General features: G+C 57.6%; 6 protein-coding genes across 6 annotated transcripts; all 6 read right to left on the reverse strand.

Annotated features, from left to right (window-relative positions):
• Positions 1-3,143: 3,143 nt before the first annotated feature.
• On the reverse strand, positions 3,144-3,533 carry LMJF_31_0710 (hypothetical protein; the record flags this gene model as incomplete). The annotated part of the gene is made up of 1 exon (XM_001685004.1): positions 3,144-3,533. One exon carries the CDS (start codon positions 3,531-3,533, stop codon positions 3,144-3,146), a length of 390 nt encoding a protein of 129 aa, XP_001685056.1.
• A 4,653-nt stretch (positions 3,534-8,186) lies between these two features.
• LMJF_31_0720 (conserved hypothetical protein) lies at positions 8,187-11,126 on the reverse strand (the record flags this gene model as incomplete). The annotated part of the gene is made up of 1 exon (XM_001685005.1): positions 8,187-11,126. The coding sequence occupies one exon, from the start codon at positions 11,124-11,126 to the stop codon at positions 8,187-8,189; it is 2,940 nt and encodes a 979-aa protein (XP_001685057.1).
• Positions 11,127-13,145: 2,019 nt separating this feature from the next.
• Positions 13,146-13,481, reverse strand: LMJF_31_0730 (hypothetical protein; the record flags this gene model as incomplete). The annotated part of the gene is made up of 1 exon (XM_001685006.1): positions 13,146-13,481. The coding sequence occupies one exon, from the start codon at positions 13,479-13,481 to the stop codon at positions 13,146-13,148; it is 336 nt and encodes a 111-aa protein (XP_001685058.1).
• Positions 13,482-14,608: 1,127 nt separating this feature from the next.
• On the reverse strand, positions 14,609-15,568 carry LMJF_31_0740 (conserved hypothetical protein; the record flags this gene model as incomplete). Its single annotated transcript, XM_001685007.1, has 1 exon — positions 14,609-15,568. One exon carries the CDS (start codon positions 15,566-15,568, stop codon positions 14,609-14,611), a length of 960 nt encoding a protein of 319 aa, XP_001685059.1.
• Positions 15,569-18,554: 2,986 nt separating this feature from the next.
• LMJF_31_0750 (hypothetical protein) lies at positions 18,555-19,448 on the reverse strand (the record flags this gene model as incomplete). Its single annotated transcript, XM_001685008.1, has 1 exon — positions 18,555-19,448. The coding sequence occupies one exon, from the start codon at positions 19,446-19,448 to the stop codon at positions 18,555-18,557; it is 894 nt and encodes a 297-aa protein (XP_001685060.1).
• A 4,730-nt stretch (positions 19,449-24,178) lies between these two features.
• LMJF_31_0760 (hypothetical protein) lies at positions 24,179-25,081 on the reverse strand (the record flags this gene model as incomplete). The annotated part of the gene is made up of 1 exon (XM_001685009.1): positions 24,179-25,081. One exon carries the CDS (start codon positions 25,079-25,081, stop codon positions 24,179-24,181), a length of 903 nt encoding a protein of 300 aa, XP_001685061.1.
• Between the last annotated feature and the right edge of the window lie 2,006 nt (positions 25,082-27,087).

Here is a 27,087-nt window from a genome sequence, read left to right on the forward strand (position 1 = left end):
CGATGTGGCGGGATGGTCACCCGTGCTCGCCATAAGCGTCATCGCCTACAACTCCTCAGCAGTGCAGCTTCACATGGCAGTGTTCATGCCGACGGTGCTCTGCAGAGCGCTGAGGACGGCCTGGCATCGTGCCAAGTGCTACGGGTCGTTGTCGAAGGGTTCTCGGCGTTGGCTCGAGTTCTTCAACGCACCGCACATGACGCGCTGGAGGCTCTGACAGACGCCGTTGCGTGCGCGAGAGGTGGAGTGAACGGTCTGGGAGTACGCCACCACGCAAGACATAGCAGCGCGAAGGTCAAAAGAAGAGAACCTGGAAGGATAATCGAATCGATGAGCCGCAGAGGGAGAGAGCGAGAGCGAGTGTGGGAGAGACAGAAAGGCACACCGCAGGAGCGACGCGCTCACTTGTCACAACAAGGATCACTGACTTCAGGCAGAAGTCGACGGTGCGTAGGCTGATCGAGAGCAAGACGGTGAGCTTGTCTGTCGTATGTGAGGGACGAAGGCGAGTGACACCAGCAACGAGTCTAATAGGAGTGGATAGTGGAACATAAGGGGGAAAAGAGATCAGCCCTGGGTGTCTGGCCTTGCGCTGCCGCGATCCAGCCCCTGCAGTCGCTGAGTAAGGATTCACGCAGGGAATAGATGGAGGAGGTGGTGTTGGGCAATGAGAGTAGGAATACATAGAGCGGGCTTGTTCTTTGAAGAGGAAGACAGAGACTGAGATGCAAAGACGTCATCTCGCTGTGGATCAGACCCACGGCGAGATGGGCACAGGAAAAACAAAGGCGTGCTTACCTTGGAGCATCACTGCTCCTGCTGCCATCACACAGACGCGACTCGGTGTGCGAGTACAGTGGACAGTTTTTCGTCGTCGTCCTGTCTTGCGTGTTCCACTGTAGGGAGCAGGAGCGGTCGGGCGATAGCCAAATACCATCAGCTTGTATATAAACCCACACAAACACACACAGACAGAGAGATGGAGATGAACATAACCCAAAATACAAAGGAAACCAATGATGACGGAAAAGGGGGAGAGGCTAGGCATGACGCACGGGCGCACGCTCTCGCCATTGTATGTTTGTAGATGAAAACTTCTCAGTGCCCCTCCATGGAACATCGCGCCCCCATAGACACGCGCGCGCGCACACGCGGCTCTCGCTTGGCGCAGCGTCACGAGTCACGCACAAGCGTTCGCAGGGGGCTCTCTGATCGGTTTCGCTGTCTGGCGCTGGGCAGAGATGGGTAATCACGACGAAGACAAGAGCGAAAATATTATGCGGTGCAGAGAAGAGAGGTGCGAAAGGAAAGAAGCCAGATAAAGAGGAGGAGGGCTCACCGAGAAGGCGAAGGGGATGGGGGCGCTAACACCTTTTGCAGGCGCCGCACCAACGCAGATATACCGAGAACGCACTACACAAGTCAACCAGCCAACAGAGGGGCGTAGAGGGCGGAAGACAGCGGCAACAAAGGAGTGGGGCAACGGAAGCGAGAGCGGGTTTCTGACGGGCAACAGCAACAGCAGGGGAACGTGAATGACATGCGGCCACCACTGACGCACACGCACACACACGCTGCATGAAAGACACTAAAAAGGAGAACGTCCTTTGAGCGACAGGATACAACGTTGCCGGCCGGCAAAAGGCCAGCGAGGGTGAGAAGAGGGACGGATGGGGGTTGAGGGGTGGTGGTGGCTGAGTGAGTGGGATGGAAACGGAGCATGCACACAGTAGCTCTCTGTTGAATGTTCGTGCCCCGCCACGTCAGAGGGAGCACACAGAGAGGTATCGAGAATCATTGCCACAGCCGCTGACGCAGGACATCACGCGAGTGCGGAGTGAAGAAATCACTCCACAGGCCCAAAGAGCGCCAAGCGCGTATACTTCGTACTCGACAGCCACGCTGAAGGTGGCAGAGCAAAGCAAGCACCCGGAAAACAAAACAAAAAAAAACAGCCGGCGACTATAAAACCTTTACGTTGGAGGCTTTTCTACAGCGATGAAGAAGGGAGGAAAGTAAAAGCAGGGTTCAAGAAGATCAACGTACAAAGACATGTTCCCCCAAACAGGAGGAGGGAGGACGAGAAAGTTTTGAGGGTATCCACCGATCATGGAAGGGTGGGAGGGGAGGAAGAGCTGCGGCGCATATACGCATGGATGTCTGGGGAACACCTCCGGACACTTGGCGTTTTCCTTTTGGCGTAGGACGTGGCGGTTGGATGCGACGCCTCACAGACGAGGCATATGCGGGCGCGGTGGGCGGGGCCTAAAAGAAATCCACGCGGGAGGGGGTAGGGGTTAGGCGAGCCTTGCATCTCTGGGGGGGGGGGGCAAAAAGGGAGTGCGCGCGTGTGGGTGAGTGCGGGCGACGAGCACAAGGAGTTCCGGATTCCAATGATGAGCTTTTCAAGGCCGCTTCAGTCCTTGCCTGCTTTCCATCATCTCTCCCTTCATCGACACCGCGAACAAAACGCACTGCTCTGTCCAGCAACAGGAAATCCTATCGTCTCCCTTGAGGAAAGGCACCGGGTAATGCCATGTTCAGGCGGACTCATAACGGGTGCGTACATCTGTGAGAGGGGTGCAGTGCGCAAGAGCGAGAACAAAGGGGCGCCCATACAAGAGGCACTGCATGGGAGCGAAAGGACGAGGTCCACCAGCGCTAACACTCTGATCTGCATTCCAGGGATCATTGCGCTGCGCGCGTTCAGGAGTGAACACGTCCGCGTGTGTGCATGCTTGGATAAGACATGCACGGCGCGGCAGAAAGTTGTGAGGGACCAAAAAACGGGCGCCGCACAAACCGAGAAGGAGGGAAAAACAAACGAAGACGCAACAACAACAACAAATCACGGAGAGGTACGCGTAGCCGCACTGTTTAGGCATGCAAGCTCACTCGATATCGCTCGACCCCGTCGTCGCAAAGCAAAGAGCCATGTAACTTCTGGTTCACAGTGGCAGCTCTGTCGTGTCGGCCTTCGCGCCTGTGGGGATGCTGTGAGGGGATAGGCTGGTGGGGTCTGCGCTGCTACGAGGTGACAGCGCGTGCAGTCCACCCTTGGTACACTCTTTGTTGCACATCTCCTCAACGTCTGTGATGCCGCCGCTGCTTCTGTGTGTGGCTTTCACCTCGTGTGACGTAGGCTACAAGCCTGAGGCAGCGGGTGAACCGAGCACATCCTGTGTTGGTGGTCGATCCCAGAGAACGACTTCCGAGTCAATGTCACTCATCGTCTGCTCACCGCGCGCAGGAAGCGGCATCATCTGGTGCGAGAGCTGTTGTTTCCGATGCGGACGCATTGCTGGCGCAAACCGGGCAACGGTAGTATCGGGAGTGGTGGCGCTCGTGAGACTAGCATCGAAGCCGCTGTTGAGGTTGGGGTACATGGACGCATTCCACATGTCGTAGTTGTCATTGATGGTGAGGCAGGACACTTCAGAGGCGTGCGAAACCAGCTCCAGCGGCGGTCTCTCCTGCAGCCCCATCGCCATGCTGCTGTGTACGTGTACCTCCGACGGACTGCCCTCCATCATGCCTTCTCGGCTGCGACCAAAGACGAACGAAAAGGGAAAAAGAAGCGGCGGCAGCAGCGAAATCTGCACGTGCTCGCTGGGTGTTATACAAAACACGTGCGTGCAATGGCGCCTCTCAGCCGAGGACTGCTTAGTAGCAACGAGAAGTAAAAAAAAAAAAACAAAGGCTAACAATACAAAAACGGTCGCTTCTGGATGTGGATGTATACGTGCCTGCCTGCGACGGATCCGGCGAAGATAGAGAAATCAGAATAATACAACCAAGTACGGTGCGCGTCCGCGCTGCAGCTCGCGTGAGGCACAGAAAGGCGGAGGACGAGGCAAGAGCTCACGCGTGTCGTTTCCCAATGATACCTACTCTGCTGGGTGCACCACCTACAGTGTTGTGTAGATGCTGCGCAGCAAAGGCATACGTCAGCGCGCGAGACGCATGTTCGAGTACGCGGCGCCAGGAAAAGGGCCGCCCGATACACAAAAAGAAAGAGTAGAAGCGAGAGAGGAAAGTGAAGAAGCACATGCGATGGGCAACAGTGGTGGAGGCATGGAGCAGGCTGAGTTACAGCAGGGACATGTTCGCCCATTCAAACGGAGAGCACCTCTGCAGCTATGCGAAAGGCTGTCGTTTTTCTCGAACGGGAGGAATGGTGGAGAAAGGAAAGAGTAGAAACGACTCATCCTGTCCGGAGGCACCGACACTGAGATGCGCCAGCAGACACGTAGAGCACTGAGTCTGTAATGACGAGAGAGAGAGAGACCACTGCATTGTGCATCATGACTCACCTATACAAAACGCGTACGAGGGTACGCGCCGTTGAAGACAGAGACACGCGCAAAGAGGGGGATGGATGGATGGAGGGGCATAAACCACATTACTGTGCGGCCGAAAAGAAAAACGTGCACGGCCACCCCGGCGATGATCACTGTTGGTGGACGCTCTACCAACACACAGATGCTGAAGAGCCGTAGAGCACTTGTCTTCGTGACGGATGAGTGGGCGGGAGCGATGCGACCTTTCCTCTCCCACCAACACCACCACCACCATATGAAAAGGGAAACGATAGGGAAAACCGTGGCGGTCATGGGTTCATACGTCTACACCCCAACACGACGACACAAGCCGGCGCCTATCGACCGTGCTTCAGAGTGTTGACACACCACCTTAGAACAGGGAGAGTATGCCTATCCCTCGCAGCGCACACGGAAGCGTACAGAGGCACATCAGGGCGAGGCAGCAATAAGCCAGTGGAGAACGCACTTCACAACTGTAGAGATAGGACAGCTGCCCTACCCCCACCGCCCACAGAGGAGCTGGCGCAGATAAAGGCATCAACCATACACCAGCGTTGCTCACGACCGCAACGACAGCTCTTTGGGACCGAGAGCACCAAAAGAAGCGCACATGATTGCGGTCCCGCGGGAGAAGAGAGCATAGGGCGAGCGCCCAGAGGACAGCAGGTGTTCCCTGCTCAGGCAAGCTGCCAAGCTGTCCACACCACGCAGGTCCCGGAGAGATCGCTTTGAAGATAGCTGCTGTCTCGACAGAATCACCACTGGCCCAGACGCAGAGCGTGGTGCAGAAGATGAGCCAAAGGTCAAGATAGGTGAGGCTCTCGAGGAACGTCGTCTGGTACCCCAGCACCAAGTGGACCGCGCCGAACAGAGCACGAAAGACGCATAATCGAGAGTCACGATCCCGGCGCGGCCACTACAGCGAATATCCTGAGATGGAAAGCGTGCTTCGTTACACTAGTTGCGGGTGTGAAAGCTGTCTGTCTAAGAGCACGCGGTAGCGAAGCAAGGAGGACGGCACGGGAGGCACACCTGCTTGCTTTCACGAAAAAGGATGTTGGCGGATGTGTTAAGGGTGTGTATGATAGGGAAGGGCCGTCAGACAAAGGCCACAAAAAGAGGAAAGACATAGGGAGGAACTCAGAGAGGGATAAGGAGTGTCAGACGCCGTGCACGATCAGCACACAATCCATCCTAGTTCGCTGGGGTAGCCATGCGGTACCACAAGTCCATCTCTCGCTGATGTCACTCGCCGGCTCGGGAGCCGCAGCGTACGATTAGGACGAGCGAAAAACCAACAACAAAGAAAAAGGGTGCCAGCATCGCGCGGCTGGAGTCTTTGTGTTCGCCCAGACGATGATCTATCTCGATTCGGGATGTTGGATTCAGCTTAGACGAGTTCGTTACGAAAGCCGAGGAGTAACGAGAAACTTATGCAGTCGGCGCATGCACGGCTGAGCTGGCAGCCGTGCCCTAAAGGAAAAAAAAGAAGGCACACGAAGAAGAAGCTTTATGCATGTACACATGACCGCATAGGCAATCACGCACACATGCAGAGCGGCGGCGCACGCTTCTGAAGCGGTGAGCGGAAGGCACCAACGCTGACAGTGAAGGGGGAGAACAGGAGGGGTATAGGGGCGTAAACAACAGGGAAAAGTGGCCAAGACGAGAACACCCAAGAAAAGACAGGTCTCACGACTGGCCGGCGTACGCTTCGCCTACTTCCCCATGAAAAGAGCCGCAGTGAGAGACCTCTTTCCTTTTCTATGGAATAGATGGCCCCGACGTCAGCGGTTTCATCGAGGAGATGTTTGACCTAACCCACGTGTTCGTGCACGGCCGCTTCCCGGTAAGAGAGAGGTGTACGGAGGGGGGGGGAGGCACAGACAGAACGAAAAATAACGGAGGAGATAAGGAAGGGAACATAACGAGAAACGGAGGAGGCAATGCTTGCCATACATGAAGAAGGGAGAGGACCCACAGCCACATACGGAGCTGAAAAACAAAAGACGCGCATCTAGCTTATCAGAGGGCTGTGCTTCATGATACGAGCCGGCCCGCCGGCCGCAAGAGAAAATAATGCAGCGGGGTCGGGATTTCTCTCCCTGTCGAGTCCCCGCAGTCGCCCATGCACTGAGAAAGGAGCTTATCCAAACAAAAGAAAAAGGCACCAAACGATGTGCCGGTGCTGCAGCGCAGGTCACCACCGCCGTTGAACCCTCCTGATGGGCACCAGTGGCTGCCTTCTACCCTGACAGCGCCGCAGAGAAAAAGACCGAGCATTCCCCATGATAAAAGACAGAAGCAGCACATACCATGCATCAGCACCTACGATCAGGTACACACATGTGGTGCTCGTCCGTTGCATCGCGCCTTTTTCGCTGCCGATGAGTCAATGTTATGTGTAAGTGAGCGTATCTCTAATTTTTTTTTTGGGGGGGGCTCCAGTCGATGGGCGGCTGGCGACATCGATTCCGTATCAATCTTCCTCCTCCACGTCTTCACAGCCCCTCTAACCGAGCAAACAACAGCAAGGAAAGCAAAGGGGCAGAGAAATACGCATCCAGAAGGAACAAACGTAAACCTAGCACGTAGACAGAGAGACAGAGAGACAGCGCAGGCATGATGTCACTCGCTCCCCCTACCTCTCTCTCTGTCGAAGGCACACGTGTCTTCCACACATCTGCAGCGCATCAGGGGGGGGGGACAAAAGGAACGTAAAATAGGCCATGCCAGACGTGGAAGCCGAACAGGGAGAAAGGAAGGAGGGGGGGACGAGAGACCCCATCAGCCACGGCAGCGCAGAGGGAGTGAGCAGAGGAACGCGACGGTATCTGTCAGCCGCCTAATCAGAGGCAAACGGACAGGTGCGTATAAGGTGCGCAGCAACAGCACGAACCACCGAACGTCGGAGAAGAGCGCACGCTGTGCGCTATCATGGAACGCTGGGGTGGGGGGTGGGGGCCAAGGCAGCAGACGTGCAGTCGCCTTCGCCAAACGCTTGGTGGAGGCAATCCAAGAGGAAAGCACATCATTTGCATGGAGAATAGATGGAGGAGGAGGGGTGACACGGCAACACTGCCGCATGAGTGGTGCATGTGGTATGCGCTCCATCTCAATCCGGAACCCCTCTTCTCTCCCTGCTTCTGCCCAACAGCTCCCCCTCACAGCTTGTTAGCACAACACATGTACCAGGAAAATGAGGTATCAAAAAAAGGATATTCATCCAGCGGAACCAAAAAGAAAACGTATACATATATATACGGAACACACACGCTCAACACGCGCCGATGCACGAAGCGTCGAAGAAATCGAACATGCGCGTGCCTGCTTTCCTTTCGCTATGGTTAACTGCGCCGTTCCTTTACGGGGAACCAAGTGAGCAGCACACAGGAGAAATCATACCGCAAGGTAGGAGGGAGGTAAAGAAAGAGAGAGAGAGAGTGATATCGACGGCAGAGGCATGAGCCAACGTACAGCCTGAGCAGCGAAAGTGTATGCCTCACGGTCTACGCGCGCACAGAAATGCAATCCAGTCCCGCACTCAAATACCCACGACCGCGCCCCGCTGGCCTCCGCATCTCGGCACTCGGTGCGCAGACATCACGCGTGAAGTCCAAAAGAAGCGAGCGCATTACAAGAGATGAAAGGGGACAAAAAGCCCAACAGCGCAAAGGCCGAGCACAACACCAGCGCGAGCCTCCCTGCATGCCCGCCAGAGAACCCATTTGTGCGCAGAACACCGAAGGCAGCTGCCCCCCTCTCCCTCCCTCCCTCCCTCCCCGCTCCCCCCTCGAAAGCTCCCCATGTGACGCTTGTAGACGACACCATCGCTCGATAGTTCGCATCGCTGACGGACTGCGATCAATCCTGTAGCTGCACGCCCTTCTCCTTCGTCTCTGCAGTACCAATGATACACGTGCTCCCACTCCCCTTCACCTGATCGCCGTTTCCACAGCATCCGCACGCCACAAGCAGCTGCTTGATACGCGGGACAATGACACGGCGCTGCGCCAGCTTGCCGCGCACCAGCTTCGAGTAGCGACGATGCACAAGGTAGGAAGAAGCGATGGAGGAGAAGGCGAGGGCGAGGTAGACGCCAACGGCGCGGCTCATGCAGCGGCGTGCGCCGACGCAGTAGCCGGGCGTCTGCGGCGACGCCTCGCGCTCGTAGGTGAGGTACCACGCACACCAGTAGCACAGCGCGAAACCGACACCGCCGCCAACACAGCAGAAGCCGTAGTGCATACCCATGTCGCGGTCGAAGACGGTGCCCAGCACGTAAAAGGTGGCGCTCGTGCTCATGCCGTAGAAAAACGCGCCGAGAATGTAGGCCAGGATGAGCACCTGCTCACCGGGCAGCGCGATCCAGAAGAGCATGCCAACGAACAGCCCGACGGACGCAACGGGGTAGATGAGGGTGGGGACGATGACGGTGCCGGTGCGCTCGCGCAGCACCTGCAGCACACGCTCGTAGATGCCGAGAAAGACGCGGCCGCCCGCCACGGACACGCCGGCCATGGCGGCGAAGAGGACGTAGTGCTTCGCCTCCATGGGGCCGTAGCGTGCCTTGAGCATGATCTGGATGTTCCAGTTGCTGGTCATCACAAGACCTATGCCCCAGACGCAGAGCGTGGTGTAGAAGATGAGCCAAAGGTCAAGATAGGTGAGGCTCTCGAGGAACGTGGTCTGGTACACCGGCACAACGTACACCTCGCCGCACAGCGTGATCGTCTCCACACGCGGGTTGCTGTACGTGGACGAAGCAGTGCGTCGGAGTTCCACGTGCGCAGGGTCGGAGCGAGCGCTTGGAGTAAGCGCATCTGAGGCCTGCAGACTGTTGTAGTTGCCTCCGAGGTGTACAGTGAAGGAGTTCTCCACGCTGCTCTGCTGCGACTCAGAGCGATGGTCGTTATTCGCGGCGCCAGTAGAGTCGTTCGAAGCTTGCAGCTGCATCTGCTCCCGGGGGTGACTGGAGTGCGAGTGCGACGGCTCTCCATCCAAGTCCTCCTCTTCGTGCATGTAGACGGTGATGAGCGGCCGCTCCGGCCCCGCGAGTTCGTACAGCGGCAGTCCAAGAGATTCCGACAAGAGCCCCCCTCGGTGATGAGGTGCTTGGGGCGGGCCCGCACTAACGGGTCCAGCAGGCACCGGAACGTCGATCGGGGAGCTCGTCTCCACGTTCGAGTCCGCGTCGCTCTCATCGTCCAAGCGCAGCGACAGCCGTGCAAGTCTCTGGGTGCCGTGCTCAGGTGCACCTATGCCACTGTCGCTGTCGTCATTGAGCGGCGCACCCGCTGACAGCTCCTGATCCGCTGATCGGTCCTCTTGTCCCACTTCATCAGGGCAGTGGCACGGCTGCCCGTATTCTTCTTGTCGCGTCTTGCTGCGACGACGTTGTGCTTGGCGCGCTTGGAGGTGCCGCTGGCGATAGCGTTCCTCTTGCATGACGCGCAGCGCCTCCTCTTTTGCCTTCGCCGCGGCGATCACCTGCTTGTCCTGCTCCGACAGCCCGTCAATGCTATCCAGCGGCACCACAAGCACAAGAATCAGCAGCGTGATCGCAATGGCACCTATCGCGATGCTGCGCAGTTTGCCCGGCGTGATGTCTGCAGCGAGGTACGCCACGCACACGGTCTGGATGGTCAGATAGCAGTTCAGCAGTACGAGGATGACCGCCATGATGGCATAGCGCCGCTTCGGCACGAGCTGAGACATGTAGCGGTTGCGGATGAGGTAGGCGCGCAGCTGTTCGCGCGGCGTGATGCCGCGCTGCCGCCACCGGTTTACCACGTACGGCGCGTCCTCCAGGTACCACGCACCACCAGCACCGGCGGCCAGCGTCACCGCGAACATGAGCCACATGAGGTTCTCGAAGTTGTCCTTGAAGAAGCCGCGGAACAGGCACGCAAAGAGGGATGCGCCAAGTCCGGAGAACGTCTGCAGCAGCCCCGTCGGCTGGCCGCGGTCGCGTGGCATGTGCGTCAGCACCGCGGGCAGAATGGCCACGTGGAGCGCGTAGCAGCCCCAGCACATCACGGCGTAGAAGACGGCGCAGTTGACCACCGTGTGCGGGATGTGGCCACCAAAGGTGAGAGCGAAGAGCAGGTGGCCGAGCGCCGCGATGATGCTGCCGAGCGCCACCACCACGCGTGGCCCGAACCAGTCGTACAGCGCACCGAAAGGGAGGGCGAACAAGCCGGCGGAGACGCCGCTGAGGTAGACGACAGTCATTTCCCGTACACTGAACTGGTACGCCTGCTGAAGGAGGAGCACGCCAAAGATGGAGTGGATCCCCTGCGTGGAGCTGCTGATCGAGAGAAGAACACCGGCGAAGAGGATGCGAAAGCGTCGCAGGTTGTCGATCTTCGTGGGATATATCAGAAGAGCACCCCTCGCTGCGTCTCGTTCTGTTTGCTTCTGGCAATCACCATGCTTCGCAGTCGTTTTTCCGTTGTGGTCTGAGATGTCGACGGTGATGCGCTCGTTTTCGGCGGAGGATGTGCTGTCTTCACCGGCTGTTGTATCTGTGTCGCGGTTGGTCAAGGAAATTATGTTCGGCGGGTAAAGCGGGGAGCGCGGCACGACGAGTCCCTCGAAGGGCTTGCCAAGGTGCATTTCGGTAGCGATGAAAGACAGCTCGTACTGCTGCGACGCCGTGCGATTATTATTGGCTCGCTTTCGGTCCTCCGGCTTTGAGGCCGCAAACGACACGCGGAGCGAGAGTGTGCCTGGCGGACATGGGGCCGCCTGTGCGACGTCCCTCTTCGTGCTGGGATGCTTCTGAGGGTGAGCGTGCGACATGACGCGCGTGCGGGGCAACGTAAGGGCACGCTGAAAGGGTCGTCAGGCCCCGAGTAAACTCTGTGGAGGCACGATCGTGGCTCAGTCACGGGAGGCGGTGGGACCGTGGAGGTCCGCTGGCGGTATGTGCTTTGCGGATAGTTGGGAGGGAACAGCTCAGGTGTCTCCTGCGTCCGTGGATTCCCGTTTGCACGCGCGGAAGCGCCGCGGGGACGATCGGGAGAGGGGGGAGGGGCGACGGTCGAAGGGAAACGCCGAGGAAGGTGACCGCATGTAGAAGGTGCCAGACAACGGCAAACATGAGTAGCGCGGCGACACGCACAAAGAAGAGAGGTGGAGTACATGTGCACGTGAGACACAGAGATAACGACATCATATGCAGAGAGGGTGTCACGCGTTTCTGTGAGTTGTCCTGTCCGCGGCACCTTATGAGCAGTATTTTCTCACTCCTAGTATCACTGCGCATCTCGCGAGCAGGACCGCTACGAAGACGATAGATTCAGACCTCCGTACTGCTCTGCGGTTGCCCCAGTTACTGGTTTTGCTCGAGTGAACGACAGACCTAGACAGAGTTGCTGAAGCCATATCGACCAAGCTCTCAACAGGAAGATAGGGGAGGAGCATCTGCCTACCATGCATGGCCATTTTTACTCACTTTACCGGCGCGGGCATAGTCGCCCCTGATACTGTGGATGGCCTAGCGAATGAAGAAACACGTTTATATCGCACCTCGTCTGAAAAAAAAAAATAAGGCGTCAGCCCATTGCACTTCCTTGCCGGCGAGATGCGTGTGCATGGAACTGCCCTTGTTGCGCACGCAAGCACCGATGTGCAGGTGCTCTGTCTCGAACGCCTTGGACGACAGCAACACAAGAGGATACTTTTCCATTTTTTTTGAAGCGTCACCGAACGTGCTTGCGCGCATGCGACGTATGGTGCTCACATGTTCTATGGTATGGCAAGAGAGGAAGAGAGGGAGGGAGGGAGGGAGGGAGGCGGGAGTACGGCATACCCAACGCAGAAAGCGAAAAAGGCAACAATGTAATAAACAAGTGTATATACGTGTGTGTGTGTGCGCGTATAATACAAAACAGAAATGAGCACAGTAACGACGCCATCGGGGAGGCGACAAACCTTGAGACGCACATGGCCACATCTCCTTGCCACCAAGACACGAGCCAATACCCCTTGAAGGGGAACGATCTCTGTCTTTCCGAAATTGCACGTGGGACGTGTAAGCGAAAGTGCCTGCGTGTGCGCATTGCGCTGTCCACCGTCCTTGCCGTCCCCACATCTTCCGAGCACACACAGAGAAGCGAGAGGGGCGCGCGAGGAAGAGAAAACAACAGCCAAAAAGGCGGAAGAGAAAGGGATTCAGAACAGAGAAAGGAATAAACTCCAGCTTCCGGCTGCGGCTGGGATGTGCGGCTCTCCTGCCCGCTTCCCACCGTCATCCTCTGCGCCCGTCGGCGGCACAGGAAAGTGTTATGCGGCAACCGTCAGAAGATGTTGTCCCGGCTCTCGTGCGGGCGTCGTGGCCGTGAAACAAAAGAGAAAAAAAACAAGGAAACGGCCGCTTCACTTGTATGCAAGCGTGTTTGTGTTGGCGCTGCTGTCCGACACCGCTTTCGGTGCCGTCCGTCAGCCACCGAGAAACGAACAGGCGGAGTGCCTCGTGTGTCTTCTGCCTTCCGCTGTTAAAAAGACGGTGTGCCGGGGGCTGCACAGCAACGGGGTATCCCGCCCCCCCCCCCTCCCCGGCCCCCGGCCTGCACACACCCCTTCCAACAGCCGACAGAGCAACTCGGGAGAGAAGAGAGGAGACGAGAGAAGCGATGAGGCGCACAAGACACACAGAGGATAACAAGCAAGCAGAAGGCAGCAGTAAAGGGGAAAACAACGAAGGAAGTTTATGGGTGTCTCTATGGCGAAGACAAGAAAAGAAAACGCGCCTGGCAAACGGAAAACGATGAAACGGCGCCGCTGCACTGCGCCCCTTCGCCCCCCCCTCCCCCTCCCTCACTTCTTCGAGGCTTGCGCACGTTTGCCGCTGCTGTAAGCGGCATCAACGTGGTTAAGGCGGTGGCGCAGCGCCACGTACACGCGAGCAGCGTCGAAAAACTCCGTCTCATCGTGCTCGGGCTCCTTGTCTGCCACGTGCGCGAGTAGGGACTGCACCAACGTCAGCGGCTCATGGAGACAGACACGGGGTGCCGTTTTCACCTCGGTAAACACTCCACGCTCACCTGTGCAGTCGCCGAGGGTGTCAGCGGACGGCACGTTCTGCGACACTTCCCTGTAGGGAGGCATCACAAGCTGCAGCGCGGCAGGTAGACAGAACGTGATATTACTCATTGCGTGCTACGACGGCGGCGGGGGTGGGGGTGGGTGTGGAAGGGGCAATAGGAAGCGTTGATCACAAAGAGAAACGAATACAGAGCCAGCGATAAGGGCCAGGGACAAGAGGTCAGAGGGCTAAGAGCGGCACACAGTTTCTGTGCAGCAGTGTGTGGCAGTGCGCAAAAGGTGCTGCCTCGATGTGCGTGTCGAGGTCTCTCCAGATTTGCGTGCGTGCTACGTGTTCAGAATCGATTATGCGTACTTCTGTGTCCTACTTGTGAGGAAAGAGAGACAACATCGATCGGGTACAAACCTGGATGGGGTATGGGCGGCTGTCTGCAACTGCGGCATACGGACGCGGGGATCGCGCGAATTCGGAGAGAAAGACAGGGGATGGTGTGCGGGGGAGAGAACAAGGAGTCGGAGAAACCACGAGGATCCGAAGAGGCCGTGGTCCGATGAAGAGACGGAGGAGAGGCGGATAGAAATAGAATGAATAAGGGAGCTGCAAGGCAAACAGGCTGCAGAGCTTTCGGTGAATGGGAGGGGGAGTGCGGCACATGCGGATTAGAAGAAGTATAAAGCCGCACACACCAGCACACCTGACTGCACGACAGGCAGTTTGCCGCCTCGATCGATGACACACGAGGTATTCGCCCTCACTCACTGTAAGGACGACTTGCATCCGCCCACTGGAATGTGGAGTCGGTAGAGGGTTATCTATAGAGGGCAACACTCTGGCAATCATCACAGAAGTCACAACGCGTGTACGATGAGGACAAAAAACAAAAGCGGTACGAAGACGAGTAGGCCCCCCCTCCCTCCACACCGCATTCACATGAGAGAAGGACGCCGCTGCGCCGAGCAGGGAGAAAAAAGGGGCGCTCTACACTCCAAAGGCAGCAAAACGCCGTACCGAGACGCCCCCCCCCACACACACACACGCATACACACACTCACTCGCCTTCCTCTCACGTATTCGGAAGAGTATTCAGGGCCCGCCAGCAATCTCTCTCGTCGGAAAAGGCTGGTGCGCCAGCGCGCGCTCTCTTTCTGAGCGCACACGTGCTCGCCTGCGTCTTCCATGATTGCCCCCCTCCCCCCGCATGTCCTTCTGGCCTGCAACGTGTGCCTCTACTCAACTACCGCACGAGCTCATCGATAAGACTTCGCCAGCGCACAAGTGTCTCGACAAAGAGCGGCATCACTTCACAAAGCGCTTCTGGGCTGCAGTGACGCACCGGAAGAGACGTTGTGAGCACGACGACGTTGTTCTGCGTCGACAGACCGACGCCGCCGCCGCAGACCTCGCGACCTAGCAGCGACCCCTCGAGAAGCACCTCGTACAGCTTCATGCGCAGCGGCGGGTGGTCTGGGAGTTCAGTGAGAAGCGATGAGTAAATGTACAGCCGCTCAGTCGCGGGGTCGTAGGTAAGCAAGATGGAGAAGTCCGCGTCTGTCCCTACTACACACGTGAGATTCTTGTCAAATTGTAGCGAGACCCCCAGCTTCTGCGCCAATATCTTCAGACTCTGCTTTGCTACTTGCAGCCCATCCAAGTCGCTGGAATTGCTCATTCTTCGCGCACCACCAGCACCGCCTCGAGGTGGATATGGTGCTGATGACTCGGCTACCTGTTCCAGCTGATGCTCCAGGTCCGCGTTGCGCGCCTCTGCGGCCTCCACCTGCCGCTGCAACCGCTCTATCTCACGCTGCATCTGCCGGGCGTCGTGCGCGGCGGGCTCATACCGCGTCTCGCGCCACGCCGACTGTGGCTCGTACGATAGTTCTGGTTTCTGCTGGAGCTGGGTTCTACTCTGTGCAGTGGATGGGACAGCTGCAGGTGCTAAATGTTGCACAGTGGTCGGCTCCCGTAGATGCAGCACACCTTCGTTTTCCAAGCCAAACTGCTCACCCAGCATGGCATCCTCCAGCACACGGTTGCCGGCAAGCAGGAGCTGGTTCTCTGGTACACCGTAGGACTTCAGGTAGCGGCGAATCTTGGCGACGCTGAGCTTGCCCAGATCGCCGCGGATGACCATCTTGAACTTGCGCCCATCCACGCTCTCTACGAAGAAGGCCTGCTTCTCTTCCATTTGCATGGGTTTATGTGTCTTTCCCTTTTGTTGTTGGGGGGGGGGAGTTTCTTTTATCGGGTGGGCAAGAGAGAGACAGCCGGCGGAAGCGAAGCGATGACCATAAAGGGTCGCGTCGTCTGTATTTGTTCGGACAGTGGTGGGCAAAATGGCAGCCGGCAGCGTGCTCACACCAGCGTGTGGGGCACTGCTCAGTGTTGATGAGTGTATCGTATTGCTTGCCAGCAGTTTCGGGCGAGCCAGGGGCACACGCTGATTCGGCTCAGGGAGAACGGGAGGGTTAGAGGGGGTAGAATTTGGCCGCCAGCTGAAAAGAGAACATCTGCTGCAGCTGGGCAGCGTTCCTATGGCATCAACACAACACTTGCCGTAAGCAGGCCCTTGACACAGGCATGTCCTCGACACGGTGCTGCGCCCAATCCAAAAAGGTGCTGCTGGTAGCTTGTGCAAGGGTGATCAGAGATGTGAGTCTCGTGCAGCCAGGCCGCGCGCTGCCACTAGCACATCCAAACACCCACGCCTTCTCGAGGGCGCATTCCCTCCCTTCCCGATTCGCTGCTCAGAGCTGTCGTGTAGAGAAACACATCCTGTGGCGTTGACGAGACGTATGGAGTCGTGCCCATGCCCGCGTGCACGCCAAACTGTGCAAACAAGACAGCGAAGGAGGCAGCAGTAAGGCAACAACGGAAAGCCGGCAGGTGGGGCGTGAAGAGGCAAAGGTGAGGACGCGCTAGACGCGACCCCCCCCCCCATACACACACACACAAACAATACACGACGAAAAAAACACGCGCGAGGGCATTCGTGAGAATTCCGAGCGGTTATGCGGCACTGCTCGCGGGGGGGGGGGGGGACGCGGTGTTTCCGCAGAAAGGACACATCAGGCGAAGAACAAAAAAGAGACGCATGGAGCTTTGCACCTCTCGGTTGTGCACCGCACAGGCAACTCCAGCCACGCGTGTGAGACAGAACAGTGACACCCACACCACTTCTAGCACCGGAAACCACGAGCACCCCCCCCCATGAGTAGGAACCTCTGAGGCTGCCGCCGTCGTGTACCTTTGTGACGCGGTGCGCACGGTCCCGTCTCACCTTCTTTGGAGTGGCAGCGACGAGGCAACTAAGCAGTGTTGGTGTCCTGAGATTAGTAGAAGTGCGTTGAGCAGCGGTGTCAAGGGAGTGATGACTTCTAGCTTCTGGATGTCAAGGTGATGTAGTGGAAGCCTCCGTGGAGGCTGTTGTAACCGCTGCTGCTGGATCGATAGACGCTGCGGAGTCGCAGTAGGTGGAGTCTGACGCCGTAGTCATGTGCAGTGATGGTTGAGCACGCCTGGTCGCTAACTCTTCTCGCCGTGAAGGTACTGAAGCGCGTACAGTCGGCTGTCAGGCTGTGCGCCAGTGCGGAGAGTTTTCCGGCCCACCAAATAGTCGCCCATCGCATACCCTCAACCACCGCCTGGCCCAGTGCTGCCTTATCGGTGAGCTGGTCCTCTTCTTCCTACAACCGAAGTTGTGGCTAGAACGTTGGTCTCCTGTTGGCTACCTTGCGCTGTGGAAACGTCGACGTCAGCCTCGCACATCACATCGCCGTTGCCTCAAGATTCACTGAGGTCTTCTCCTTCCTCTTCACGTTCCGCTTCACCGCGGTGCTGGTATCCGAAGCGCTTGGGGTATACTCTTTGCTATGATGTCGCTCCGTGGAGTTCTTCCACGTTGTGAAAGCACTCGAAAGTCTGCCAGTTGTTGCATAAGTCGGTGCGACTGCGGCGGCACCACCAGTACCAAAGAGCAGCCGCGCCCTCTCCACGGCGTCTGCACGATTCAGCAAAACACAGGATGACTTTGTCCAGGGTGGCCACGAGGTTGTCGTGGTAGTTGATGGCCTCTGTGGCTGTGTTGCCCAGGGCACTAGGTAAGTCGTGAGTAAAGGAGAACGTGTCGGCTCACATCACCCGCTCCGCACGGAGCTAGTCCTTACCTATTAGACGGAGGGGGAGGGGGCGTGATGCACGAGTGAGAAGGCGATGCATAAAAGGCGGAGAAGATCAGTGAAGCAGGGCTAAGAAGAACAAAACAAAGGCATCTCGTGCTGCGGCCGTGTGATGCGGCAGCGGAGACAGGGAGTCCATCGTTTGGTGCACATGTCCACTGAGCAAGATGCCCCCTTTCCGGCAGGTGTGGCAGTGTGTGTGTGGGGGGGGGGGGGGGGGGCGGGCGTATGCCGAGCTGGCCAACAACCAAAAGAAACTCATGCAGCCTCCATTCCCCACTGGATACCCGCGAGCGATGCGTCGTTCTCCGGGCTCGTTAGCGGATCGGGAGTCAGCGGACAGCGATCACGAAAAAAAAAGTAAACAGAGGATGGCGGTTGGGAGAGGAGGATGACTGCACGAAGGCGAATGCTGCACCGTACGCCGAAGTGTGCACATGAGATACGTGAGCAGAGGACAGAAGACAACCACAGCTCAGAGACGATTACGAAACCAAACAGAAAAGTAACGATGAAGGCGGAGGAGGCGAGGGGTGGCCAGCGCGTCGCACAGAAGGGGATACGTGAACCCGAAACGCGTGGCGCGGATCTACGGAAGGGGAGTACCGCGCGCCGCTGCAACGTCTGAGCCTGTGAGGTAGTGAGAGACTGGAAAAGACCGATAGACAGCAACGTTGACGAGGAGAAGTGGCGGACGAAGCGCTTCGTCGCCTTTGCGACAGCACGCAACAAGCAGCACGGCCGAGATTGGACTGTCGGAGAGGGCACCTCACCCTTTTGGTAGAGAACATCGCTAGGATAAAGCAGCAGCGACCCCCAGGTAATGTGGAGGCGCTCCCATGACGCCGATTGCACCGTGTGGAGGGACCGCAGTGGAACACTATAGCTGAGCGTGCCACACACGCATAGAGGAGCAACATGTCGACATCGATGTTAGGCCCGACCACCCTCCTTCCCTTTCTCCCACTTTCGTCTTTGCTGGTGGATCGACTACTCGCTCATCTACCGCGACACAGGTTTGCCTTCGTTCAGGTTAAACTCAAGCTTAACGCCTGCAGCTGCACCTTCACCGGCTGAGCTGAGCGGCACTGCCGCACACTCAACACTCTGGGCAGCTGGGAGGGTAGAGGGGGTGCCATGGCCGACTGCGGTGCCCCCACTGTAGGGCACCGACGTGCTGGCGGAGGATGGCTGTGACAGCACATATCCAGCTGCAGGGGGAGGCATCCCTTGCGACAGGGTCGGGTCAGTGGTCGGAAAACAAGCCACAGTTCTACAACCAAGGCTCCGAAAGGCTGTGTAGAGTGCGTCACCGCGAGTTACAAGCTTCGCAGACCATGACGTCGCGAGTGACATCATGTCCTTTTTAATGGCATTCTCGATGCTCATCATCATTGTATTCGTTTCCCGCTGCTCATGCAACAGCTTCTCCAGCGCCTTGCCAGACTTGCTGGAGATCTTGGCTTCGAACTCCGGTGAGTTCACGTGGGCACACTTCTTCGCCACCTTCTCCAGTCCGTGCACAGCATTCTTCGTCTTCTTGACTGCCTCATGGCCAGTGGTGCTGACCTCTTTTAGAAACTCCAGCTCCGTCCGCATCATGTGCAGTTCGGCAGAGACGCGCCAGTTGCTGTACGCAGCGGCAAGGCGGCCAGCCGTCGGAAATGTGGGCTGAATATCCACCGCTGCCTCCTGAGTGAGGTGCTTCCGCGCGTCCTCCAGGGCATCGCTGTTGTTCAGGAGGCAGCTCATTACGTGTTCCATAGCGGCAAGATACTTGTCGTGATATGTCAGAGCCTCTTTGGTGGCCATGCTCAGCTCCTTCAGGTGCTTGTGCGTCGTATACACCTGCTGCGCCCGCAGCTGCTGGTCCTGGTTGAGGTACGACTTGGTCATGTCGACAAGGGGGCAGTAGGGCGACCGTGTCAGCGTGAGTGCACAAGAGTGACCGAGAAACGGGGTGCGTAACGGTGACGCAACGAAAGAGGATGGAGGAGAGTCACACCGGTAATGTGCACAGGTGAGACACTGCGAAAGAAACGATGTGTTTCCAGAGGCGGTGAGAACAAAACAAAAACGGATGGTGAGCAGACTTGCCGTGGGCTCCCCTGCTTAAGCGTGCATTGTAGGAGCGATAGCGAGGGCGAGAGAGACACACGGAACGGAACAGCACAGAGGTGTGATAGCGAGAGGGAGAGGATGGTCATGATGTGAGCGGGAGCATCGCATGTTCGTCCGGCAAGGCGCTTTAACGAGCAACGCAGTGTCCACTGTGTGTGTGTGTGTGTGTGTGTGTGTGTGTGTGTATGTGTGGGAGAGCGGGGAGGGACTTTGACAACACACACACACACACACACATACACATACATACAAAAGCGCAGGGGCGCTCACTGGTGTGCACATCGAAAGCAGGAAACCATGGCGCGAGTGTGCATTGGTGGGAAGGAAGCTGTGCACCGAGGTCGTGATGTGAGAGGCGAAAGACGCACACGCACAAAAACGGAGGGTGGGAGGCACACAGTAAAGACTGCTGGAGCGAGGAGGAGGAGCAGGGTGGCTGACATGTGGACAAGAGACACAGAGAAAGAGAGTGAATCGCTGGTGAGAAGAGAATGTGCACGGTAGTGGCGCCCAGCAGAGTGGGCTGCGCAACACACCCGCTCACGCCACGCAAAAGCAAAGACACGCAACACACGACGCTCTCAAGCCTCAAGGCGAGAGACACTACAGCGGACGGTAGACATAAAAAAGTGCAGTGCCCGGTGAGCTTTCTTGATTCTTACCTTCGTTGACGGTTGCGGCGCCCCCACCAGAGTGACGTGTGGCCTTTCGACTCGCGAGGAACGCCGCAGGCAACACTACGGTCAGATCGAGTGATGCATGGGCGACCATTCGCTTACGGAGGACGCGCACGAGCTCAGTCGGATAGGAAAGCCCTCAATGTGTATCTAAAGCAACATGACACCGGAGCTGCACAGCACCGCACTCGGAGAACGAGAGGAGAGCGTTGGAAAGCAGAGCTGCTCCACACACAAAACAATAATAATAAGCCGTGCCTCGTGCGGCCGTTGATAGAGTAACGGACGGAGTTGGCCGGGGCGTGTGCCGATGTACGTAGCTGCGTGCGTTGAGCTCTACTACAAAATAGCCACCAGTAAAGATGAGCACTGCGTACCTGTATGCGCGCAGGACAGAACACATAAGAGACTCTCACTCGCACAAGAAGAGAGTTACGGCTGGATGGAGAAGCGACGGGGGCGGCACCGAAGAACCCGTGCACATCCACAGACCGCTACAGAGTTCATGAAAGGCGGTGCGAAGTGGGCAAAAACAGGATAGCACACACAGCGGAGCGAGAAAGACGCCGTCATCAATGGGGGTAAGCGGCTTCCCTGTACTTCTGCCGTAGACACAGGCACAGGCACACGCACCTGCGCGGCCACCCCGGCTTCACTCCGACGGAGGCCGACAAGGACAACTGCATTCCTACCAGTGCCCGGCTCTTCCATTTGCCTCTTTCGTCCTTCGCGGTGGCGCCGCAAAAAAACAAAAAACCGCGGGCAAAACCGGCGCTCTCCTGCCGCTGTGCGGCACCCGGCGTTGCAAGCGGCGGGAACGCGGCTGGGATATCCTTACTCGCGTTTTTCACTTCGTCGTTACCGCTCTCACTGTACTGCCCGCCTTACAGGTCAGACAGGTTCGCAGGTTGTTCTGGGGCTCCCGTGCCGGGCGCACACGTTGCATGACTCAGGTGCCCGTCTGCCCGTTTGCGCTCGCCACGCTAAAGGTTGCGGCTGGTGAGCTCGGTGTTGTCTGATCGCGAACGAGCTGAATGATCGTGCGTACTCCACCATTCCAGCTGCGGACGAGTCCGACCAAATCCATGCCCAAGGATACGGCCCGCGTCACCGCAGGTGCTGCGCACCTCTTTACCAAGCTTCGACTCTGACTCCGTTCGCTTCCTCTGCCCCTCACGGCGGCTCGTGATCACCGTCAGGTCGTGTAATGCTCATCCTGATGCTTCCGCATGCCAACACAAACAATTCTTCGCAAGGTGTCTGCGACTCCCTGCGCCCTCGATCCGTGCCGTCAGCGGCTTGGCGATCCCCTTGCACGGCAGCGCGCCAGACACCGTGCAGACAAGGGCTGTGAAGCTTCGCACGTTGGCCCAGGCGTCGATGCGGGTGCCCGCCTTCACCTCCGCGACGTGGCGAGGGAGTACGGCGCTAGTACGCTTGTGGGCTGCGGCGATGGCCTTGAGGCGCCTCTTTCAGAGGCGCGTCATACCGCGGCTCCGCCTCCGGCCCTTGGTGACGCCTCCGCGGCCCCGTCGCATAATCGACGGAGGCGACCGCATCGCTGCTCGCGCTGAACCAAGTCGTTGGGTGCCGAGGAAAGCATTCGGAACGGACTACAGCGAAGGATAACCACTGGAGGGAGAGAAGTGAACAATATCTTCGGTGATGTCGTGAGCGGAGACGGAGGTGGGGGACGGAAAAGAAGAGCAGCGGAGGCTAACACCGCGTACGCGTGCACGCTGGGCCGGAAGATAATGGGGGGGGGGGGGCAGCGGAAAATGGGGAATAATGAGACCGAGCTACACCACCATGGACGTGCACACAATAGTTTTGCTGTTGCGGTGGTGGGCTGCGGCAGAGAGCGGAGGTTGTCCTGTGGCGGTATGTGTGACAGTCGCGCTGCTGCCGTGCCTCGACACGAAAAAGAAGAGAGAGAGAGGAGGTGTGATCGAAATGGATGACGCATCAGAGCGCCATATGTAGCTGGCCTTGCTGTACGCAAAAGTCGCGTATGCAGGCACACGCCCTCTGGAATACCCCGTCAAACGAACGCTGCACTGAAGACGAACCCATCGTCGGCAGCGCGCACATGGTGTACTCATCCGTATCCCACTGGAGTGAGTGGCAGTGCTCACGCACGCAGAGAGCGGAGCATGTGCCGGTACACCGAGACCGATACCCGTAGGCATACGTGCATGCTGCTGTCACATGCATCTTGTATTCATTTCGTGCATTGACCTGCGCTCGCGAACGTTGTCGACAGCATAAGACAAAGTACAGAGGCGGTGTAGAGCGCTAAGGCGCCTGGGAAACAATCGAAAGCGAAGGGGATAGAATCCAGCGGAATGAACAGAGCCGATCATTGCAGAAGAGTAAGTGGATGTGTTGGAGGGGCGAAAGCACTCCTCCACTCTCCTCACACACACATACACACACACACACAAATAACAAAAAAAGGAAGAGGAGGGCGGGAGTGAAACGACGCGGAAGCACCACAGAAATGACTCCATGCCGTCATTTCTTGTGCATCCTTGTCCTCTGTCTGGTCAAGGGGCTCGCATGCGACGCTACGGTATCTCTCTCTGACTGGGCTGGCGCGACCTCTTCCGTCTTCCTCCACAAAAGCACCGTTGTCGTCGTCCTTGTTGTGTGTGTGTGTGTGTGTGTGTGTGTGTGTGTGCTGGGGAGGGGGCACGCATGAATGCACGCACCTGCGCGCAGAAAAAAAACAACACAGAAAAATCACGCAAGCCAAAAGAGCAGGGCTCTGACGCTCTTCACGCTAGTGCCTCTTCTGCGTTACCTCCAGCGCATGGGATGACGCGCCGGGGCGTCCAAGGGTGTCCAAGGGAAGTGTTGCACAGGGTCGCCTCTAGGGCGGCGGCATGTCACGGCAGCGCTGCCGTGGAGGCGAAAGGGCAGATGGCCGCTTGGTGTTTTTTTGTCCCGTTTGAGAGAGAGAGAGTGAGTAAGTGAGTGAGGAGCGTCGGGTACTCCTCAAGAAAGTGGGTGAGGTGAGCTGATGATGATGACGCGGTCGTCTGTCTGTGTCTGTGTCTGTGCGTCTGTGTGTGTCGGAGACGGGGAGGAGATTGTGTTCTAGAAACACGCGACATCGTCAGCGATAGGAGTGCGATAGAAATTTTGAACAACAAAAAGATGCCATGAGGAGTGCGCAGCGGCAGGACTCGCCAAAAGACGAATATGCAAGAGATGTACAACAGACAAAATAGAGCCGAAAGGCACCCCATCCATGCATCAAACCGATAAAGAAAGAAGGACACCTACGGAGGAGGGAGCGTACACAACAGAATCGCGCGCGTCTGTGTCGGAGTCCATCGCCCGGGCCATGAGAACAAGACATGCGAGGAGAGAGAGCCCCTGTTCTCTCGGCTTTCCTTTTCGCTCTTTGGCATTCTGAGGCGAAAGTTGCGGAAGGTCCTCTTCGTCCCTCCCTCTCCAGACGGTTTCTCCATCAAGATGCAGCGCTAAGGGCGGTGAAGCCTCAACCGTGAAATCGACAACGTGCGAAACGAGAGCGTGTGTGTGTGTGTGTGTGCCCTAACAACAGCAAAAAGGCGAGAAGAAAACTAGACCATGCGAACGCATGTGCCGATGGCCCTTTTCGGAGGCGAGAAATCCATTCAGTCGCGAGGATATCGGAGCAAGCACCGCAGGAAAGGGAGGCAAGAAGAGAACGACGCTCGCCTTCGCCTCGCAGAGGAGGAAGCGAGGGAGACGAACGTGATGAGGTGCAGAGAGCTGCCCTGCTTTTCGTTTTCTCCGGACACGCCCACGGAAGCACCCCGACACGCACACCCACGCATTCTACGCTGACATTGCCGGCGGGACGCTCGTCTCATACCGGAGCGGGATGCCGGAGTTGCGCGCGCCGTCGGACACGCGGGTGTCCGCCTCGCTTGGATGGAAAGTGTTGTAGTTCTGGCCGTACACCGCACTCGGCGCGACGGACGACATTTCGCTGCGCACACTGTGAAGGCGCCTCAGAGTACCAGTGACGGCGTCATCGCTGGCAGTGTCAAAATCGTGCGCTCCCACGCCGGCTCGATCAGGCGAGAAGCGATCAGCAATGAAAGCACCGTTTTTATGCATGACTTTGAAGAACTGCGAGGTGAGCGACAGGACTGTCGCCGTGGATTTGACAGCCATAGCGTCCAAATCCTTCTGGGCCACTTCACTGCGTTTGGCGATCTTCCTGTCGAGCTTATCGCACTCCTTCTGCAGCTTGTCCACCTCGGAGCTCTGCTTGCGCAGCTTCGTCGCAAGAAGAGCACTCTTTTCCGTGTGCATTTTGATCAACTCATCACGTTGGACGCACTCTTGCAGCACCCTGGACGAGTGGTCGCTGTGCGCCTTCAGCACCTGCGTCTGCAGGTGAAGCTGGTTGCGCACGGCGTAGAGCTCCTCGCTGTGCTCCCACCTGTGAATCGAGATGTGGAGGCGAGCACAGATGTTTTTAACGTCCTCGACACCCTCCACGTCTGACTGCACATTAAGGAAGCTGTTTTGAGCTGTGCTGAGCAGCTCGCCGTAGTCCTTGTACAGCGCCCCCACGTACTCCATGGCGGTTAGGTACTGGTCGAAGTTGCGTTGCGCCTGCGCCGCACTGCGGTACAACAGGTTGCTCGTCTCTTTGATCTTGAGCACCCACTCCCTCTGGGCACGGCGGCCCGTGCTGGAGACCGGTACCTGCTGCGGAACAGCTGCCATGGCTCGTATGCATCCCCGTCTCGTTTACATGAAGATACGCTGTGCTGTGAAAGCGGAATAGAGGCGGTGAGGGCAACGTGCAGAGAACGACGTGCAGAGGGGAAGACAGACCCACTGAGGGACGAGAGGAGACAGAGGATGGGATAGAGAGGCTGCAGGGGATCCGCAAACTAGCGCCACAAAACAGAAAAGACGACAGAAGGGGAGGCCCAGTGGAGGAAACGAAGTCGCGGGTGTACGTCTGCCCAAACATGTGCCGGTGGCAGGACTGCACATGCAAAGAGAGCACCCGGTTGCACCTAGACAGACATCTGCAGGAAAGGCGTGCTCGACAGAACTCAGCGGCGCCGGCGAAAAGACAGCGGTCGCGCTTGGCTGACATCATGAATGCTTTTGAACAAGGACACCCTCACCCGCAAACGGCGGTGGTGTACAGCGATAGGGGGAAAAAAAAACGTTGCGCACTCGCAGAGGGGGTGGGAGACACACACAAACACACACACACACACATGGTAAACAAGAACGATACGGAGACAGACAAGGAAGATCATGCAGGGAAAAGTAACCAAACGGTTCATAGAAGACGCAGATAGCTCGCAACTGAGTTTGGCACACCGGCACAACAGCGCAGAGCCACAGATGGGTGGCCGCTCGCTGGTATCGACACCGGTACACGATGAAGTCAGCCATCCTTGCCACAGTTGTGTGTCACTGTGCCTAGTGTCGCGTACCCCCGCGCAGGACTAGAACAGGAGCGGAGAGGCAGGGTACAAAGGACATCGTGGTCCGTCCGACGAGAGACGCAAAAGGGGGGGGGGAACAAAAATAGCAGCACGCGAGCAGCCACCGCTGAGGAGACGGCAGCCACAGAAATCAAGCGCCTGCACGAGCACACACACACACACGAAAGGCACCCCCGCACCTGCGCATCCATTGCCCTGCCACTTCGCCGATGCTCGTCCATCGCCATACATATCGACAGGCATACGCACCTGCGCATCGCTTCGTATGGTCGCTGCGTCTGTGCGAGGCGCTCACCTTTCGCCGAAACGAAATGCCACGAGAGGAGGGCGAGCCGAGACCCCTCAAGAAAACATGAACGCGTAGGAAAATGAGGAGGGGGGGGGTAGGAAACACGAAGGAAGAGAGGGTGGGTGGGTGGGAAAGGCATGGGCCGACTGTCTCAGAACAGAAGCACGAGCGACGGCGCACAGCGTCTACGAAGAGAGTGCCTACGCGCTCGGAGGTACAGAACAAGGAAACTGGCGGACCTCCAGGGAAGACAGACAGAGTGCTAACAGAAGAGAAGGGGGTAATATTGCTCCACCAAGCAGGCGCCTGCACACACAACAACACATCTGACCACTACACCCCCCCCCCAAATCCGCTCACAGCTAATGGTGGTGCCGCCGATAATCTCCTCTTTCTTTGCCTCCCCCCTCTCTCTGCCGCTCTTGTGGCCGCGTAGGATGCGTCTTGCCCACCAGAGAAACCGAAACCCGGATGCCACCACAGCACATGAAGGAGAATTGTAAAGCAGCGTTCAGGGCAAAGTGGGGCGACCATAAGCGGATGGTCTCGTCGCCATTTATGGGGTGCGCACGCACGCAAGATAGAGCGAAAACAACGTATCCGCTCACAGGTAAGCGGCCTGTCTTCGTTTCCTGTTGCACTCGTGCGTTCACATGCTCATCGCATGTGCAATTTGTGCTCGAGACGGTTCTGTGCACATATTCGTCCACCGTTGCCTCTCACCAGCCACTGGAAAACGCGGATGGGAGTCTCTCAAAATCAGCATTTATCACGGAGGGAAGGGAGGTGTGCGTGTGTGTGTGGTGGTGGCGGTGGTGGGGGGGGGGGCATGGCGAAGAACAACAGGCTCAGCAGCACCGCGGCTTATGGGTCATCATGTAGGCAAAGACAGACACAAAGGGAAAGAGAGGGCCGCAGAACCAAGGAAGAGTCTGCGTGGGTGGGCCCGAAACGCACTGCTTGCACAGCTCTGC

Source organism: Leishmania major, chromosome 31, assembly GCF_000002725.2.
Source record: "Leishmania major strain Friedlin complete genome, chromosome 31".
NCBI classification, from domain to species: domain Eukaryota; phylum Euglenozoa; class Kinetoplastea; order Trypanosomatida; family Trypanosomatidae; genus Leishmania; species Leishmania major.